This window comes from Telmatherina bonti (genome assembly GCF_933228915.1).
Source record: "Telmatherina bonti genome assembly, chromosome: 22".
NCBI classification, from domain to species: Eukaryota; Metazoa; Chordata; class Actinopteri; order Atheriniformes; family Telmatherinidae; genus Telmatherina; species Telmatherina bonti.
Genome location: NC_136631.1, coordinates 32158427 through 32177267, shown reverse-complemented (window position 1 = coordinate 32177267; position 18841 = coordinate 32158427). Strand labels below are relative to the sequence as shown.

At 41.0% G+C, this 18841-nt stretch overlaps 1 protein-coding gene across 1 annotated transcript in view; it reads right to left on the bottom strand.

The window, feature by feature from the left end:
• Positions 1 to 3937: 3937 nt before the first annotated feature.
• The window catches only part of jade1 (jade family PHD finger 1), a 16367-nt gene continuing 1463 nt past the window's right edge, over positions 3938 to 18841 (bottom strand). The window contains exons 3-12 of the mRNA XM_079262150.1: positions 16775 to 16857; positions 15906 to 15973; positions 15167 to 15324; positions 14886 to 15070; positions 11793 to 12004; positions 11541 to 11708; positions 11327 to 11443; positions 7441 to 8010; positions 5716 to 5833; positions 3938 to 5641 (exon numbers count right to left, since the gene is read on the bottom strand). Of these exons, the coding sequence (XP_079118276.1) occupies positions 4653 to 5641; positions 5716 to 5833; positions 7441 to 8010; positions 11327 to 11443; positions 11541 to 11708; positions 11793 to 12004; positions 14886 to 15070; positions 15167 to 15324; positions 15906 to 15973; positions 16775 to 16857 (2668 nt within the window). The 3' untranslated portion in view covers positions 3938 to 4652. The remainder of the gene's footprint in view (positions 5642 to 5715; positions 5834 to 7440; positions 8011 to 11326; positions 11444 to 11540; positions 11709 to 11792; positions 12005 to 14885; positions 15071 to 15166; positions 15325 to 15905; positions 15974 to 16774; positions 16858 to 18841) is intronic.

The following is an 18841-nucleotide window of genomic DNA, read 5'->3' as shown; positions in this document are numbered from 1 at the left end:
GGTTTCGCCTCGTCGATGCTGTTAAAACCCGTCTTGCTGAATCATTCCTCGCCTTTGTGAGGTCCGGACAAACGAACGGCGGTGTTTCACTACAAGAAAGCTGAAAACCGGCGGCTTTAGAGGAACAAACGGAGGTGACGATGCAGCTGATGACTTCCAGGCTGGTGACACTAAGCTGAGCCGATGAGCTTTTTAACCACTGTGATGAAAATGTGCACGTTAGAGGTCATGTGACCCGTCTGGGAGGTTGTTTCTTTTGGGCATTGAACAGGTTTCGTTGTCTTAAACCGTACGATGTGTAAAGCTGCACACGTCTTCCTTTCTCCCCCTCGCACCTTTTTTTCCTTCCTTTATTCCTCTGTGGCTCTTCCACGCGTCTCTTAGGACATTTTTTTATATTTCTACGTAAGTTTCTTCATCCTAACCTTGTGGAGTGAATGTAGTCCAGCCAGTTGTGGGTTTATTTTGTAAGCACTGTAATTCCTCGTAGAGCGGAAGAGTCTCGTGCACGTAGCTGTTTGATTCTGTAACTGCTGTCCTAGCAAAGCGGAGACTAATGTGTACATAATGTATAAGTGGTCATAGTGATGCATCTATTGTAAATACACCATTTCTTGCCATGTTTTTTTTTCTTTATGCAGTTCAGAAACACTTTGTGCAGGATCTCACGTCAGCTGAATCGTGCAATAAAGTGGTTAAACATCCATCTGTTGGCTTTTTTTTTTTAATTTTTAAATAAAAAATGTTTTTTTGTATTGTTTGTTGTTTATCTTTTATGACTTGACCTGGAAATTTTAGTCTATTTTGATGTGATTTTTCTGTTTTAATTTTATTTTGACTGCTGTTCAAACAACAAATTCAGCTTTGATTCATTTAAATGACACTTTTTTGTCTTCATTTTCCAGGATTTAAGGGCTCGAATCTGCCTGTTTACAAAGATGTTTTCTTTTTTTTTTTTTTTTCTTTTTTTTTTAAACCTTAACTGGTTAAAAATATAAAACCTGATCAACCCAGTCCCGTCTACTGGTCCCAGTACATGAGGGAAATGATTTTAGTTGAGCCTTTAAACTTCTGCCGTCAGGATTTAATGTTTTGCTTCCTGTAAGATGATGAATCTTACAAGTTTCAGAAGAAAATCTTTTCTCCTCGCGGCGCATTCAGGCTTTTTATCCGGAACTATTTATGTTTAGGTAAACTATCCATCCTGGAGGGGAAATCCAGGTTCAGGAACAGTCAGTCCTTTGGGTCCATGTGTTGGATCTCCATCCTACAACAATGAGATGATGCAGTGAACACATTCAGTTGTTTTCTCTGCATGAACAATTTTTTTTTTAATTTTTAACATTTATTACCATCTGAAATGCACAAGTTAACTCTTCTGGCATCCGTTTGCAGGTGAAGACAAGTATCAGATTGCCTACAAGGTCTGAGCAGAGATTTTATTTGGGTTTATCTGATGAAGTGGTTTGATTTTACACACACATCTTATGTCCACCTGATTCTTTACACACATCTAAACTGATCAGTCAGGCTGGGACGATTAGATTTAAATTGCGTTTCCTCAGTATTACTGATATTTAGTTTGCTTTTTAAACACTAGACTATGTGAAAAAGTTTTATGATGACCAGTTTTACAGACTATATCAGGAGCCTGATTTCCCAAATTAAACTATAAACGCAGTTTTTTATTTATTCAGCAGCAATATATCTGAAGCAGCTGTTTGAAATTCTTTTTGCTCCTTTCAAAGCAGAAAAATCCTAAATTTGTCCAGACTTTTGACCCAAACTGTGACGGTGGAGGATTTATCTGCAATTCTGCAGGTTGTCAGTTTTCTTTGTTTTAATGCTTTATTTAAATTAACATTCATTGAACAAAATGACAAAAAATCATTCAGTTCAGTACCTAACCATAACTAGATATAAATAAAATGAAAAAAGAATAAAGTAATATCTGTGACAGACTATAAATAATGTACAATAAAACAGGATCAATACTTTGTGAGTTTATTGGTTCAGAACCTGTGAATGAATATTAGTCTCTTTAGCGTCATGTCGCCCCCTGCTGGAGAAAAGATGTAACGTCTCCATCTGACTTCTAAACAGAGAAACTATTAGAATAGACAACAAAATTATTTAAAAATTGTAAAACAAAAAATCCAAATTATTTTCTCCTTTCCCTACTAATCACACAGCAGCTCATGTGGACATGTTGAAGATGACTAGATGAAGTGGTGAATCTGAATGAGGAAGATGGATTTAATGACTGATCATTAAACAGCAGCAGATCAGCAGTTTGTGAAATATGCAGACAAACAACCATGTTCAGGCTTCTGCAGGGTTTCCAGAGAAGAAAACATCCAGTAAGCAGCAGCTGTCCGGACCAGAACCAGAATGTCTGGATAGAAAAGCAGCAGAAAATGGAAATAGTCTTTTACATTATATATATATATATATATATATATATATATATATATATATATATATATATATGTGTGTGTGTGTGTGTGTGTGTGTGTGTGTGTGTGTAAGGGCTTTGACAATATACTTTAGTCCCGATTTGATTTAAATTGCGATTCCCACAATTCTTCGATATTGCTGATTTTTGTAGATTAAAATAAAAAAAATTGCTCATCATTTTTCTTTATTTCAGTGAGGAAAACACAACCCAGCAGCCAGACCATCATTCTATTATATCACTGTAGCATGAACATATTGCATTTTCCATAAATTTCACCTGAAAGGCAAATATCCCTAACGTTTTGTGAGTAGTGTGTATATATATATACATATGTGTGTATATATATATATATATATATATATATATATATATATATATATTGGTCAATTCAAGGATCATACACCTGCCGTGATTTTTGCCGTTAAGCTCCTTGTTAGAGAACAGCAACTTGTGCAAAATTTATTGAAACATTTAACAGTTGGACATGTGCATTTAAAAGCTTAGAGAAGATCACATTAAGTTCACCTGTACAGGTTTGAATGCATTTTAGGCTTGTTGTGAAATTTCACCCAAAAGCTGAATGTCCCTAACTTTTATATACATATATATATATATATATATATATATATATATATGTGTGTGTGTGTGTAGATTATCTGATGTGTTCATGTCGGTCCACCAGTTTTAACTGGCTGGAGGTCCACCAAGTAAGCAGGTTAAAAAAAAAAGTTTCCATGTGGACAAAACATTCAAATGATAAAATATCAACTCATATCAGTGGCTTTAATTCTAATCATCACCAGCTTTGTCGAGTCAAAACCTCGTGGACCCCATGTGGTCTTGGGGGGCCCGTATTGGGACTCTAATGGGATCCATCATGGATGTGCAGCAACTGATGCTTCATGTCAACATGGAGCCAAATCAACGAGGAATGTTTCCAACACCTTGTTGGATCTTTCACACCAGAGAAGGGAAGAAAAAGGGAAAAATTCCCAGTTTAAAATTCATCTTCCATGTTTAAACGTTGCTGTGACAACAGAAATACTGGAAGCTGATTGGCCAACTGATCAGGTTACAATCAGCTTCACATCAATTCTGTAATCAGATGCAAAACATTTCTGGTTTTCTTTTAAATGAACTAAAACTGGATAAATTCACAGCGCAGGACGGATGATTTGAAAACATTTCCTGATAAAATTTCTATTAAAAGTGTTTGTTGGAGGAAGTTTGAGACTAAAACAGACTACGTGACCTGCTGCCGTCTACATTTTCAGCATATCTGATTCGTTTAAACTCAGATTAGCAAAGAATCTGCAAGCTTAGTTTGTGTCTTTGTATTAATAAGAACTCTTCCATCGCTAAATCCCACTTCTGCACCGTCTGAGCTGCTTTTATTTACACCCAATGTTGCTTAAAAGAACAAAACGAACAAGATCTAGAAACATTTTGCATGTTTGGATTAATCAGACAAAAATAAAACTTCCATCTTCAGAGTTTTTTATTCCTCTTTAAGACAACCCCAAAATTTCATTTTGCATAACAGTAGTAGAGCAGCGGCCGAGGGTACAAAACGCATGTTTTCAGTGTAAAAAATAACTTCTCATACCTCACACCTGTGCCATCCTCTCGTAGTGCAAACGCTTCAAATAAAAGTTAGGCACATGATGGATATGATCGCAGTTCAATTACACCTAAGTGCTGATGACAAGAAAAACTTCTTGTTTGCAGATTCCCAGTTCATGTTTCCATGGCAACAGCCTGACGCGGACACGAAGCGATAAAAGGGCAGTTTAACTTCCTGTTTGGCTCCAAGATTATCTGTTTAAGCGGATGTTTGTTTGTTTTAAACTATGTGCAACTTTCTCGCGGCCGACTTTAACACTAAACACAAGTTACATTGTGAGCTTATGGTCCCAAGCGGCGGCATCTCCACCGAGCCGATGCTTTTTGCTTGTAAATATAGGAGCAAGCATTTAAGTGGCAACTTGACATCTTTCTACTTTGAGGGAAATAAAAAATAAAAACTAGCTGAAAATAAAGAAATATTTCCCAGTTTTACATTATGTTACAAATAAAAAATAAATATCAGCTCTGGTTTTTTATTTCTAGCCATCTTTAAGGATTTCTCATGAAAAATAAAGGTACAAAGAGCGACAAACACGCAGTGCAGTTTATTCCAAGTGCTGCTCCACCATCAGGAGGCCAGCACGCCTCGCCGGATGATGTTGGAGCCGTAGCGGCGCCCGAGGGACGAGTCGCCTCTCAGCTCGTGGGAGTGGCACCGTTTCAAGCAGGGCTCCAGCTCGCCGTCGCTGGGTTTGGAGTCGGAGGCATAGCCGGAGTTCTCCGTCCCGGCGCGGTGTCGGGTCCTGGGGTACGACGGGTCCGGCGTGTTGGTCAGAGATCTGAGCAGCGGCTTGTGTTGCTCCGCCTCCTCCTGCGTCCTCACAGTTGCGGCGGGGGGCTTCTCGCTCCTCCTGGGGATGCGGAACTTCCCCCAGCTTCTCAGGGGTCCGGCGGCAGGTCCGTTGGGGATGTGGGGGCTGCTGCTGGGGGCTTTTCTCAGCCAGCCATCGCTGCTGAACTTAGTGTTGGGCGTGGCGTCCAGGGAGACGCCGTTTCTTTTGGTCATTCCTTCACTGAGGAAATATTCGTCTGACTCAGAGTTCCTGATGTCCACCAGCCGGATGGACACCGTCTTCTCCAGATGTTTGGGGCCAAACTTGTTCTTCAGCTGGCAGGGGAGGCTCTCTACCACGTCGCTCCTCCTCTTGCGCCCTCTCTCCTCCTGCTCTGGTCCCGGAGCCTCCTTCCTCGGCCCTTTCCTGCCTTCAGGTTTGTGTAGTTTGACGGTTTCCGGGGCGACTTCTGGCTTCTGCGGCTTCGTGAGCGGCGCCTCCTGGCTCGGGTCCGACTTGTGGCTTTTGGCATCTTCTGTGGGCTCCGCGGACACGGCGGCCTCTTTTGTTCGGGAGCTTTTGCTCTCCTTCATCTCCAGCTTGCTCTGATTGTCCTTCTTATGAGTGTGCGACGAGTCTGGCTGGCTTTTCCTCCTTTCCCGCTTCAGCGAGCCGCGTTTGGTTTTCAGTCCAGACTGGCTCCAGGAGGAGCCGCGCTGGGAGCCCTGAGAGGATAACCAGCCAGGAGAGAGGAGCTTCTCCAGGTCCTTTGCTGAAGGATCCCCTGCAACACACAGGAGGAGGAGAAGCTTCAGGACATGTGTGGCCACAGACGAGCCCGTCTTGCTCGTTACTCACCGCTGAGCAGCTCGTGGTCGAGCAGCCGGACTTGGTGCTGGAAGATCTGCTCCTGGACTCTCCACAGCGAGCGCTTCATCTTCTCCCTCCGGGTCACCATGTACGTCAGGTTACGGACCTGAGGAGCAACGGCAGCGTTACCTCTTCATGAACTTTTGGAGACTTTGATGTGTCGTCAAACATCTGTGCAGTGTTTGTATACAAAGATTATGTTATGGGTCATTTTGACCCAGACACTTCAGTGTAGGTAAGTCGTTGATTAGAGTAAAAAAAAAAAAAGTCTCTTAAATGTACTTAAATTTGATTGCTTATTTATGTTTTTAATGCTTTAGAATAGACATTCATACACAGACACTGTGTGTATGAATGGGATAAACTGTACTGTAAGTCTGTGGAACTAAGATCTTTGCAGCATAATGTCTCTGGAGATATTTGACATAAAATCTCGAGTCGTCTGGTTTGACAACCGCGACACCAGAGCGAATTGACATGACAGAGACAAGCTAGCTGCGATCAGATGTTCAGGAGAAATGAGTTGAAATTCTACCTTATTGAACAATCTTGGTTTGCATGTTACTGTTGATGAGCGCCTTGTTTCATTCAGGCGGTGCTGTCCTTTCCCACAATCCTGCCAAGTACGGCTTAAAAATATGGATAGACTGTGATTCAAAATCCAGCTATGCATAAAATATGTAAGTTTACACTGGAAAGCCACCTGGAGGTGCACAACATCACATGTGATAACTTCTTTACATCCTACTTGGAGATGAACTTCTAAAGAGAAAGCTAAATGTTTGTTACAGTCAGAACTTGGAAGAATTACATCTGCAGAAAACACAGTTAGTCTGTCCATCATCTGGAGGACATTGGAAATGTTCAAACTGAGAACACCAGAGAAAATGGGGCAAGTTAGAAGTGTTTGTAGAGGGAAAAAACTAAAATAGTTCTTAAATATGGTGTTCTAGTTAATAGATTATATTGAATTTCTCTTTTCTAAACGTTTACATAATCTGAAAAAAGTTGTTATTGGTTGAACTGGATTTTTTTAATGTTGTTAGTAGATTTACACAGAGTGGGTCAAAATGACCCACAACATAATCAATGGGATTTTTTTTTCAACTTAATAGGAGGGTTAAATAAACCTGCACAAGTCTCAAGTCGCATCAGCTTTGGGGACTTAAAATCGGTACTTGGAGACCTTATCGCTCCCATAAACAGCATTCTGTGTTGGTTTAAATGGATTATCTGTCGTGAATTCACCATCTCATGACCTTCAGACTCACTTTGGTCCGACTCTACGGCTTGATCTGTGACAGAGTGGCAGGGCTGATGGTTTCCTCCCAGTAAAAAATCTGTCAAGCTGCAGTCAGACTCTGATCTCTCTGCAGCGTGAGGAGCTGAAGCTGGAGGAGGAACCTCAGCTCAGACTTCTACGTGTTTCTGATGAGATTAAAACGCTGATAATGTAGTTAAAGGTGTCTGAAGCGACCCGTAACTCATCCCGCTGGTGTCTTGTCGTGTTTCTGTGTGTAACCTGGTGATGAAACCTGCAGTGTGAAGTTTGGAAAGTAAACCTGGAAATGATCTTTTTAAATCTGATCTCTTCGTACAGCAGAGTTTATTTAATGTGACTCAGCTGGATCTCCGGCCAGCCGGCCGCCTCTCTCTCCTCCTCCTCACGCTCCCACTGCTCCCCGACTTCCTCCAGGAGAAGCGGACACCTACCCTCTCCAGGTCCTGCCGGAGGTGGGTGAAGAGCTGCAGGCGGCGCAGCAGGACCTCCTGCTCGCGGCGAGCCAGGCTCTCCTCCTCATCCTTCTTGGGCGTGAGCAGCGGCTGGTTGAAGTTGGCTTTGCGCTTCAGTTTCCAGTACTGGTAGAGAAAGTCCACCACCTCTGGAGGCAGCTTCAGGTTACCCGCCACCTCCTCCACCTCCACAAACTGGAAGAACAACTCCTCCATCTCCTGCAGCTTCAGCTTGCGGAGGTTGACCCTCTTCTCCTGACTGCTGGGCGATTTGTCGATGAGCTGAAAAGCAACGCGGGAGGATGAAGAGAAGTCCTCCTCCGCTCTCATCCTGCCTTTCCTCCTCCCCTTCTTGTCTCCGACGCTGTCCTTCTCCTCCTCGTCTCCCGAGTCCCGCTCCTTTGACTCGGTGCCTTCCAGCCCGGAGTGTTTGGGGCAGTACGACTTGAACTTGACCTCGTCGTCCTCCGTGAGGATGGTGTTCATCTCGAGGCCGGCGTGGAGGCCGCACGTCACGTGGAAGGCAGTCCGGCAGTTTTTTGCTGAGCACTAGCAAGCAAACACAACAGGACATGTCTGAATCTGAGACATCATGCAAGAAAATCTGGTTTTTCTGCACAATAACACAACACACACCCATCTGTGAGGCCAGATGAATCTGCATCAGATAATTTATAGAGAAAAATAAAAAGAATTTCCTCCAGATCAACGTTTTTAACGACCAGAACTACTTTTACTGCAACATGTGCTGCGCTGCGGCTCATCTGCTGCGTTTACCAGAGCTGTAACGACACGATTCGTCACTTTGTTCCGGTTTAAACTGCGATTCTTTGATATTGCTGATTTGTGTTTATTAAGATTAAGATTAAAAAGGAAAAAAAAGGTAAAAAACTTTTTTTTCATTTCAGTGAGGAACGAACACAGTAGCCAGACCATCTTTCTGCTGCTAACGTCCCCAAAAGACGTAAAAAGATCAATAAAAACAATAAAAAATGGCAAAAGATTTTTTAAACTATTTTTATTTATTAAAAAAAGAAAATTGATTTTTTTTAAACAAAAATATTAATTTTAAAATGGTGAAGAAAAAAATCCAGATGTTTTCGATTCGATTCCCCATCCCGGCTGTGTACAGCCTGTTTTGTGTTAAATTTGTTCCACATGTGAGAAATAAATGACAACTAAATAAACAACTTAAAAAATGACAAATCCATATCTTATAAATCCGCCTCTCTGTTTCCAGCATAACGTGTCATAAATCTGTCCTGGTTCGCGACGTCACCTTTACTTCATTTCACAGGTAACCGTGGCATCAAACACCACAATCCGTTCATTATAAATATCCTTCGATGTCACGAAGACATCGCGTCGTCAGAGCAGCGCTGCTCGCGCTCGGAAAGCAAAGCGTGTTTTAACTTCTGAACTTGTTTTCATTCTTTCTCTCCTCCAGAAGCGGCGTGTTGGAGTAGGAACGTATGACAGAGGAAGAGTTATTCCCTCCAAACAAACAGAGTTTTGGGTTTATAGAGTAAATCACCGAGGTGTCACCGTGCAGGCCGGCTCGTCAGCCTGTAAAGCAGGACCTGAACCAGCTGGAGGAAACACATTTCACCTGCTGCAGTGGAGCTAAACTGGGACAAACGCTCATGTTTACCCAACATAACGTGCAAATGAAATGGTATTTAGTTGTGTACAACTCGGCGTGGACTCTCAGCACAGCATGACAAGTGTCCACTGAACACTGACTGCTTCGGCGTGAAGTTCTTGTCTTTTTAGCTAAATAAAAACACATGAACTCCATACACGTGTTGTTCCAGTATTATGTGTCAAACAGCCGCTGTTCTGCTGACAGAAAGCTGGAAGTCCAGCTAAATGCTGTTTTGTTTTTTCCTGTTTCTAAATTCTCTGACTGGGTTCATAATAAATGTTTCAAACGTTTTTATAAAGTAGTTTCCATGAAGAAGGCTGGCCGGTCCGGATGGAGGTCCTCTTGTCTTCCTCATGTTTTCTCTGATAGAAATCCAGATTTAATACGCAGGATTTATGTCTTATTCACAGAGCAGAAGGGATCCAGTTGTATTTTCTTTACTTTCTTTCTATATTATTTCTCATGTTCGCATTAAGGCCCCATATAATACTTTCTGATCTTCCAGCTCCAGACTTGTTCGATGACACATCCATCATGTGCATTTCTAGAGCTGCTGCTGCTGCTCAGCAACATCCCGAGGCTGAGAAACCGACACGATACAGCTTTAACATTCGGGACATGTAGCGACGTTTCGCTTGACGGAATAATAAGAAACTGGCTGTTTTGAACAGGCAGCGTCGCTGATTCAGCAAAGAAACGCAGGAAGATGAAAAGAGAGAAAGAGACGAAACAAGAGTCGTCGTAATATCGTTTTTTACTGGATGGAGAGAGCGAACAGGTCAGGTATGATGCATCTTGGATGCTGGATTAGCCGTTGTGACGGGAAAATGGTAAAAGTTCTGTAATGTCTTTAAAAGACAGAAATAATAAAAACCTAAACATCCATAAAAAATGTTGGGAAATATTTGAACATTATAATTGTGATTATTTCTGTGACAGGAATATTTCCAATCATGTCATCCGTAGTGCTTTACAATGTCACTAACATAAATCTTCATGTAAACTAAAATACACAGATTTAATCCCACCTATCAGCTATGAATTCACATTTTTATGCAGAGCTATCAACATGTCTGTTTCCCGCGCATAAAACCGCGTCTCGTCACGGATAATCCCTGACAGTGACGCTGCGTCTCGTAACGGATAATCCCTGACAGTGACGCTGCGTCTCGTAACGGATAATCCCTGACAGTGACGCTGCGTCTCGTAACGGATAATCCCTGACAGTGACGCTGCGCCTCGTCACGGATAATCCCTGACAGTGACGCTGCGTCTCGTCACGGATAATCCCTGACAGTAACGCTGCGTCTCGTAACGGATAATCCCTGACAGTGACGCTGCGTCTCGTCACGGATAATCCCTGACAGTGACGCTGCGCCTCGTAACGGATAATCCCTGACAGTGACGCTGCGTCTCGTCACGGATAATCCCTGACAGTGACGCTGCGCCTCGTAACGGATAATCCCTGACAGTGACGCTGCGTCTCGTAACGGATAATCCCTGACAGTGACGCTGCGCCTCGTCACGGATAATCCCTGACAGTGACGCTGCGTCTCGTCACGGATAATCCCTGACAGTGACGCTGCGTCTCGTCACGGATAATCCCTGACAGTAACGCTGCGTCTCGTAACGGATAATCCCTGACAGTGACGCTGCGTCTCGTCACGGATAATCCCTGACAGTGACGCTGCGCCTCGTAACGGATAATCCCTGACAGTGACGCTGCGTCTCGTCACGGATAATCCCTGACAGTGACGCTGCGCCTCGTAACGGATAATCCCTGACAGTGACGCTGCGTCTCGTAACGGATAATCCCTGACAGTGACGCTGCGTCTCGTAACGGATAATCCCTGACAGTAACGCTGCGCCTCGTAACGGATAATCCCTGACAGTAACGCTGCGCCTCGTAACGGATAATCCCTGACAGTGACGCTGCGTCTCGTAACGGATAATCCCTGACAGTGACGCTGCGCCTCGTAACGGATAATCCCTGACAGTGACGCTGCGTCTCGTAACGGATAATCCCTGACAGTGACGCTGCGTCTCGTAACGGATAATCCCTGACAGTGACGCTGCGCCTCGTAACGGATAATCCCTGACAGTGACGCTGCGTCTCGTCACGGATAATCCCTGACAGTGACGCTGCGTCTCGTCACGGATAATCCCTGACAGTACCGCCACTCTCCAACATACTGGTCAGACTTCGCCTCGTGCATCTACCTGTATACAAGCTCCCGTCTTCTCTTTGCACAGGCAGCAGATCAGAGCCCATCTGTTGCTGGGAATGTGGGACACGTTAGTGATCGGCTCCATCTTCTCTGGATTACCGATGCTCACCTGCACAGCAGATAAGAAACACAACACCACAAACGTTTTCAAACACTCCTTAACGAAAGCAACTTGACAGAATCTTAGAGGCCGGACTGATCTGCACCTCTGGAATCCACAAGGCACAGCTGACGTGGACCCACTTGGTTCCACTTCGCGTGGGCTTCATGGCTCCGCCCTTTTTAGGACACAACTGGCATTTTGGGAAGATGCCGAGTGCACAGATCCGGCACAGCCAGCTGCCTTTCGGGACCTTCTGGATGCCGTAGCAGGCCTGGTGACACACATCAGACAACAACAGGTGAATCCGCAGGAACATGTGACCTGTAATGTCTCTGTATGTGTGCCGATGGCTGACCTGGTGAACGCAGATGTTGCACTTATCGCAGAACACCATCTCGTTGTTGTCCTCTCCGTCCGGCGACTGGCAGACGTCACACACCACGTCCTCGTCGTACTCGATGCCCAGCCCCTCCTCCGTCTCCATGGCGTGCGTCATGTTTTCATGGCAGCAGCGCTCAAACTCCTCCATCACCTGCTCCATTGTGATCTCGTCCAGCAGCGGCAAGGCTGGAAGCAAAAGCCGTAAAAACACGTCATAAGTTTAATCGTCTTTCGATGTCCTGATTTACGTTAGCTATTTATTTATTTATCTTTTTTAAAATTATTATTATTATTATTATTATTACTATTATTATTATTTTATTATCATTTTATTATTATTTATTTATGCTATTTTCTATGTCCTAATTTATGTTAGCTATTTATTTATTTTATTATTATTATTATTTTATAATCATTTTATTATTTATTTATTTATTCATGCTATTTATTTTCTATGTCCTAATTTATGTTAGCTATTTATTTATTTTATTATTATTATTTTATAATCATTTTATTATTTATTTATTTATTCATGCTATTTATTTTCTATGTCCTAATTTATGTTAGCTATTTATTTCATTCTTATTATTTTATTATAATTTTATTATTTATTTATTTATGCTATTTATTTTCTATGTCCTAATCTATGTCTACATCCTAATTTATTAAAGTCTTTCTATCTTTGGGAGGGTTGTACAAAACCTAACGAGTGGTGCCAAACATCCACAACGATGACATCAGACTTGAAATTATCTGCACACACTGCCTGTTATTTTACCAAAACAGGAAGAAAACCACCCTGTCAGAGTGAATCCTTGATTTGTAAAAAAATATTCAGCAGCTCCGTCTCACTTGTTGATATTTAATTTCGTCTTTATGACACTAAACGTTCTATTAATAAAACCTCTGCATGTCTTGTGCACATGGCAGAACTAACTTTTCAGAATATCTCATTTCTGAACGTCTCAGAAGAGCTTAAATCCAACCGTCCAGCAGGCAACAGAAACCCTAACCCAACTTCTCTGCTATTCGTCCCGACAGCAAAGTTCAGCTGAGAAGCTCATCTTTCCAGAAACAGAGCGTGTTGTGGTTCTTCTGGGATTCACAAGACAAGTCAAAGAGTTTCACGGAAAACAGTGAAAGCATCACAGCAGGGTGCAGAAGAAGCGATACAAGTGGATCACAAAACAACTTAAGGAGACGAGATGTCAAAGGGTTAAAAGAGAAAAAGATGAAATGCTAGAAATAGCAGTTTCGGTGTGACGAATTAACCGTCGTTTTGATAAAACACAGTAAACATTAAACTTTGTTTATAGCAGCTGAGAGTTTCATCAGACCTGCAGGTTTCTGGGAGTTTCTTCTACCTCTCCACGGTTGAGGAGGCTGAACTTTATTCTAGCGGCGTCCTCCGTGTTGCCTCCCAACCAGCATGAGACTCTGGTTTCTCTCTTTTTTTATTTTATTTATCTATACTTTTAATGATGTTTCTTTTATCGTTTTACTTCCATTTTTCTGATTTCCCTCTGCACATTATCGGATCTTTAATGTTTACTGCTACGTTCAGCTCTTTGGTGCAACTGGCATTGTGTTCATGTGCTTTAGAAATAAAGTTGAGTTGTAATAATACCATAGTGTTGTAAATGTCAGTATTAGTACTGTTTCTGAGTTTCAGTGTTTTTCCTGTAGTTAATCTTCTTTTTTTTAAATAATAGTTTTTTGATCTTGTAGGTTTAATTAGTAATCATTTAGTAAATCCTGAAAGGAGAAAAGTTCAGCAGCTGCAGCTGGGACAGGAAAGCTCTGTGGATGTTCGGACGGGGGTGCTCTTATTGTAGCAAGAAGAAGCTCAGGAAGAATCAGAGTTTCAGGTATTTCTGGAGCATCTCAAGATGACCAACATATCTAATATTTAAATGTTTAAGACTCACAGTATTGTTTGTTTCCCTATTTTTTGTTGAACAACTGCTTTTTTTGAGTATTTACTGCACTGGATTGGATTGTTCCTGCCTTCCTCTCAGACAGCTGCCTGCAATGTTTGTCATCTTTTATTTCCCAGCAGTAAACAACGTGTCGGGACTGACGTCTTTTTTTTTTTTTTTTTTTGCTGTAATACCATGTCTGTGTGTGGCCTTGCAGTCAGGGGCCCTCCCACACTTAAACTTTTCAGCTTTTCTCAGTTTGGTTATGAAAGAATGTCTTAAAAACACTTACTTCTATCTTTTCACCGAGTTTTGGCTCTCTTCTTTTATTGTTTATTTTTTTCCTGTGAGGTTAAAATGCTGTTTATTCCATGTGTATCAGTGGAAGCAGATGCTATTTGAATGGAACATTTTAAGTGACAGTGTCCTTTCCCAGCATTGCTACAGTAAGGATTTACTACTTTCCCGTCTTAAGCTGCTGAACAGTTTGTCTATAAACACAGAAGATTCTTTAGGATCTCCGATCCTGAAGGGCTGCAATCCTGCAGGTTTTCCATGTATCCCTGCTCCAACACACCTGACTTAAATGAATCAGTCATTGTGCAGAACTCCATGAGCTGCTGGATCCATTTAAAGCACGTAAAGTGTGTTGGAACAGGGATACATAGAAAACCTGCAGGACAGCGGCCCTCGACGGCAGACTTTGGACACCCCTGCTTTAAATGTTTCAGATTCTTCTGATCAAGGAAGAAACCGATGAAGAGGAGCAGGAAGATCCTTACTGAGCGCTGCAACTGAGACACTTGTCAACGTGGATCCCGAAGAGGCAAACAAACACAACGGTCAGAAAAGATGTCAAATAAATTCTATTTCATTTTTGTAATGTAAAAAAATTCAATTCATGGACATTTTTAATTGTTAATAAAGAAAAATCTGGTAAAAATTCTTTTCTTTTTTTTTTTTTTAGGTTTTTTCTTATTACACAGTTTTATTTTTTTTTTTTTAATAATGAAAAATAATTGTCAGATTTTTTTTAATGAAGAAAGGAGGAAAATATTGACACATTTCTGAAAAAAAGAGAAAAAAACCTCCATGTTTACAGCACTGAAAGGGTTAACAACAGTCCGAGCATATGACTGGAGACTCACCCATCTCTGCAAACTCCCCGTTTATGATCTGCAGCCAGGCAACATCTTCTTCGTTCAGGTCGTAGCGGCACATCCCCTCTGCCAGCGTCTGGATGTCCACGTATCCAAGTGTCTCTGAGCCCGACGTCCGGATCAGCTTCTTCGGCCTGACGAACATGACCTCCTTTCCTTTTTCTGCCAAAACTCTGCAAGAAAAGCTGCTTTTAACTTTCCAACTCAACTTGTGGACCAAGATTTAAACATTTGACGACGGCAACCTTTGGAACAGGCGGAAGACCGACCTGGCAACAGGCTGTGGGATGGACTGGGGGCTGACGGGAACCTGGACCCCCTTCTCCCACTCCTGCCTCCATGGGTCAGCAAGCACATAGTAGTCCTCTGGGTTCAGCTGATAAGAGTCGTGCAATTTCATGGCTGTGATCAAATCTGTCCTGAAAACCTGCCACACACATCAAACATTGACTGGATTTACAGAAAACATCCCAAAATATACTTTAAAATATTCTTTTCTGGCTGCTGCAACAGCTCTGCATCAGAATCAGACATTAGAAATGTGACAAAGACAACAAGTGTGTAAAATTAGGATTATTTGGTAAAACAATGTTAAGTGTTTGTGATTTTTTTTTTTACTTTGATACTTATCAAAATTAAACCATGCAGCATAAAAAACACAAAGCATTAGCAGCAGCAGCTGCAAAGAACCAGCCAATCAGGTTGATCCATTGCCAAACACGACTGTTTAGCTTTAATCCGATTGGTTTCTGTTCAAAGCGAGTAAACAGCTGATCGCAGGGACCAAGTCCACAGACTGTACGGCAGATAACAGAAGAAATGTTTCCAACTCAAGGCCTCACTCTCTACTGCCAATCTCAGATAGCAAGTCTTTAATTTATAACCCATAAAAACAAAGACAAACAAAAAGAGGTCACACTTAGAGGCTTTTACCCCTCCTAGGACACACAGGGATATGACAGGTCATCAACTTGTTGATATTTCCCAACGTCCAAGAAACAGACGTACCTCAGAGGGTTTTTGGCCCGTCCCCCTCCGATGCTGCGATGAATGTTGCGACCAGCAGGTTGAGTTACCTGAAAGAAAACCACAGTTTTTAGGGCTCTCAGCATCTCTTTCCCAGTGTGAAGCTAAATGAAATTCTGTACAAGTATCATCTTGTACTGGATATTCAAACTTATTAAAGAGGAACATTTTCTGCTCAAGTATAAAACTGCAAGCAGTCATTGGCCGGGAAATACCGTTTATGACAACATGCGAGGCACTCAGACCGCACAAAACTGGCTCCACATCATTTACCTGATGCCTGATAAAAATCCCTCAAGAGGAAATAATTTCAAACCGTTCTAATGAAGCTAGTTTTCATGTACCAGGTTTTATGTAATCAATAACTCAGCCAAACATTTTGAACAGTTCGATAAAAAGATCCCAACTCTGGAAACCTTACAGAGGATAAAACCAGTGGCTTTAAAAATTTTTCACTGAGGCCAGATTTGAACCTTTCTATCTGACCTGCCTGGACATGTTTAAAGGTCCAAAACCGTCTCCTGTCCCTACTCTCTGTCCTCTCTCACACTGCAAAGCTTCTTTTGCTTTTGCTTTGTCCATTTGCTGCCCTCAATTTCTTTTTCTTTGTTTCTGTCCTGAACATAAAGAACAGATTTACTCAGTCTGACGACAAAGAGACATTTTTAGGATGTGAAAATGACAATTTAAACATCTACAATATATGCTTCAGCATATAATTACTGAATGATTCCCATAACAATCACTTCATTTGTATGAACTCACATCATTTTCACCAGCAGGTCTGTACCAGCCTGATTCCCGTCTATATTTGGCACACAATGAGTCAGCAGCAACAATATTTTGCTTACTTCCATTGTCCGAGTCATCACTGCTGCTGGGATGCCTGCTTCGCTTCATTGTCGTCCGTCTGTGGAGCTCCACCGTGATGACACTTCACAAACAAAACCAGATGTTAATCTACAAAGGGTGGCTATAAGAAGCTTCAAAGTTTACAGATGATTCACTGATGTGAAAAAACGAAACTTTAAAGATTAAGGCAGCAAGGTTTGACTCTAAAACTTCAGAAAAGCCACAAAGCTTACACAGTTACTATTATTACATTGTCAACAACAATAAGCAGGATTTAAAAATACTCACAAAACTTATTTCAAACTGAATTTGGTCTCAAATAAACAGAAATTACTTTAAATCTAAGTCTAATAATATGCCATTGAGTTCACAATTACTTTAGTTAAAATTAAATTTTGATGCTGCGAATAGAAAATGATAACTTGATTTTGAAATCTTTTATGTATGTTTATATTATATATATATATATATATATATATATATATATATATATATATATATATATTACAGTTGTGCACATATGTATTCATACATACCCTTTCATTTAAGAAAAAGCTGAATTTACAACAATTACTCAAATAACTGGACACATAAAAAAGGAATAATAACTAAATATTTGCAAAACTATAATTTAGTAATATAAAACACTGTTTTTTCATGTAATTGAGTTGAAGAAAGAAATAAAACCCAACCAAATTGGTCCTGGACAAATTAGAGCACTTTTCTGTTGAACAGTGGGACAAAATACCTGTCAACAGGTGCAGAAGTCTGACTGAGAGGAACAGAAAACACCTGACTGGAGCGGAAACATTAAAGGATTGTTCAACAAAATATAATAATAATATATTATAATAATTGGATGCTTTTCGAAAAAATATTTCTATTGAACCAGAATTAGAAAATAATGTAATGATTTTCATAAAAATTTGAGTTATTATTACTTTAGTCAATTTCAACTTATTTTACAGGCAGCCGTTTTATTTTCCCCTTCTTTAATGAAAGGGTATGAATAAATATGAGCACACCTGTCTGTAATATATATATATATATATATATATATATATATATATATATATATATATATATATATATATATAAATAAATAAATCTAGTGCAGATGCACATAGCTTTATATGGAAGACAACAGTGAAGAGACTAGTGATAACTTGTCCCCATTTCACCTGTTTCCTTGGTGATCTCACAGCGTCAGGGACGTAAACACACCACTGTGAGTATCCAGGCGGTGACAAGCCTCCACATGCAGCACAAAACAGCGCAACACCGTGCAGTGTTACGAACACAGCATCTGACGTACAATTATAAATGTCAAAGTGAACTCATGGCTCCTGACAGTGGGGAATGACCCGGGGTCTGTGGAGCGGTGAAGATGCTAACCCAAACCTAGCCGGCGAGGCTAAACTCCGGTTGTCTAACGCAGAAAACTGCTAGCAGCTAATTGTAGTTACGAAACGCTTATCACTCAGCACTGTTAAATTAACAGACAACAGCGAAACTTCTCCTCTTATAATATAAATGTTGAGGTTAAACTTGCCTTGTAAAAGTAAACCTTTTTTTTTTTTTTTAAACAATCAGATTTTCTTTTTAGTGCATTTAGCTGCCTGGTGTTAGCTCAGTTGCTAATCCGTTATGCAACTTGCAAGGCCCAACCCACAAGCTTCAAATAAAAATATTTAGAATTCTTTTTTTTTTCTTAGGGTTTTCTTTTTTTTGTTATGGTTTTCAAATTGAATATACACATCGGTGACAATTAACTACTTTGCGCTATAAAAACGTCACAACAGAATCCGATTCTTTACGTTAGCAAAAATTATGCCTTCATTTAGCTGACGCTAGAGGTTAGCAACTTTAGCGGGTGTGCTAGCTGAAGTTGCTAACATTATTTTTATACTTTTTTAAATAAATTGTATAAAAATACAGTTTGTAACAGGTGTAAAGCTTTCCAGGTAAATATCATGCAACTGTGCAGTAAAATTGTAACAGAAGAATGAAGGAAAGAAAAAAACACGAAAACAAACAGTTGCTAACATTTAGCGAACGCTAAAGCA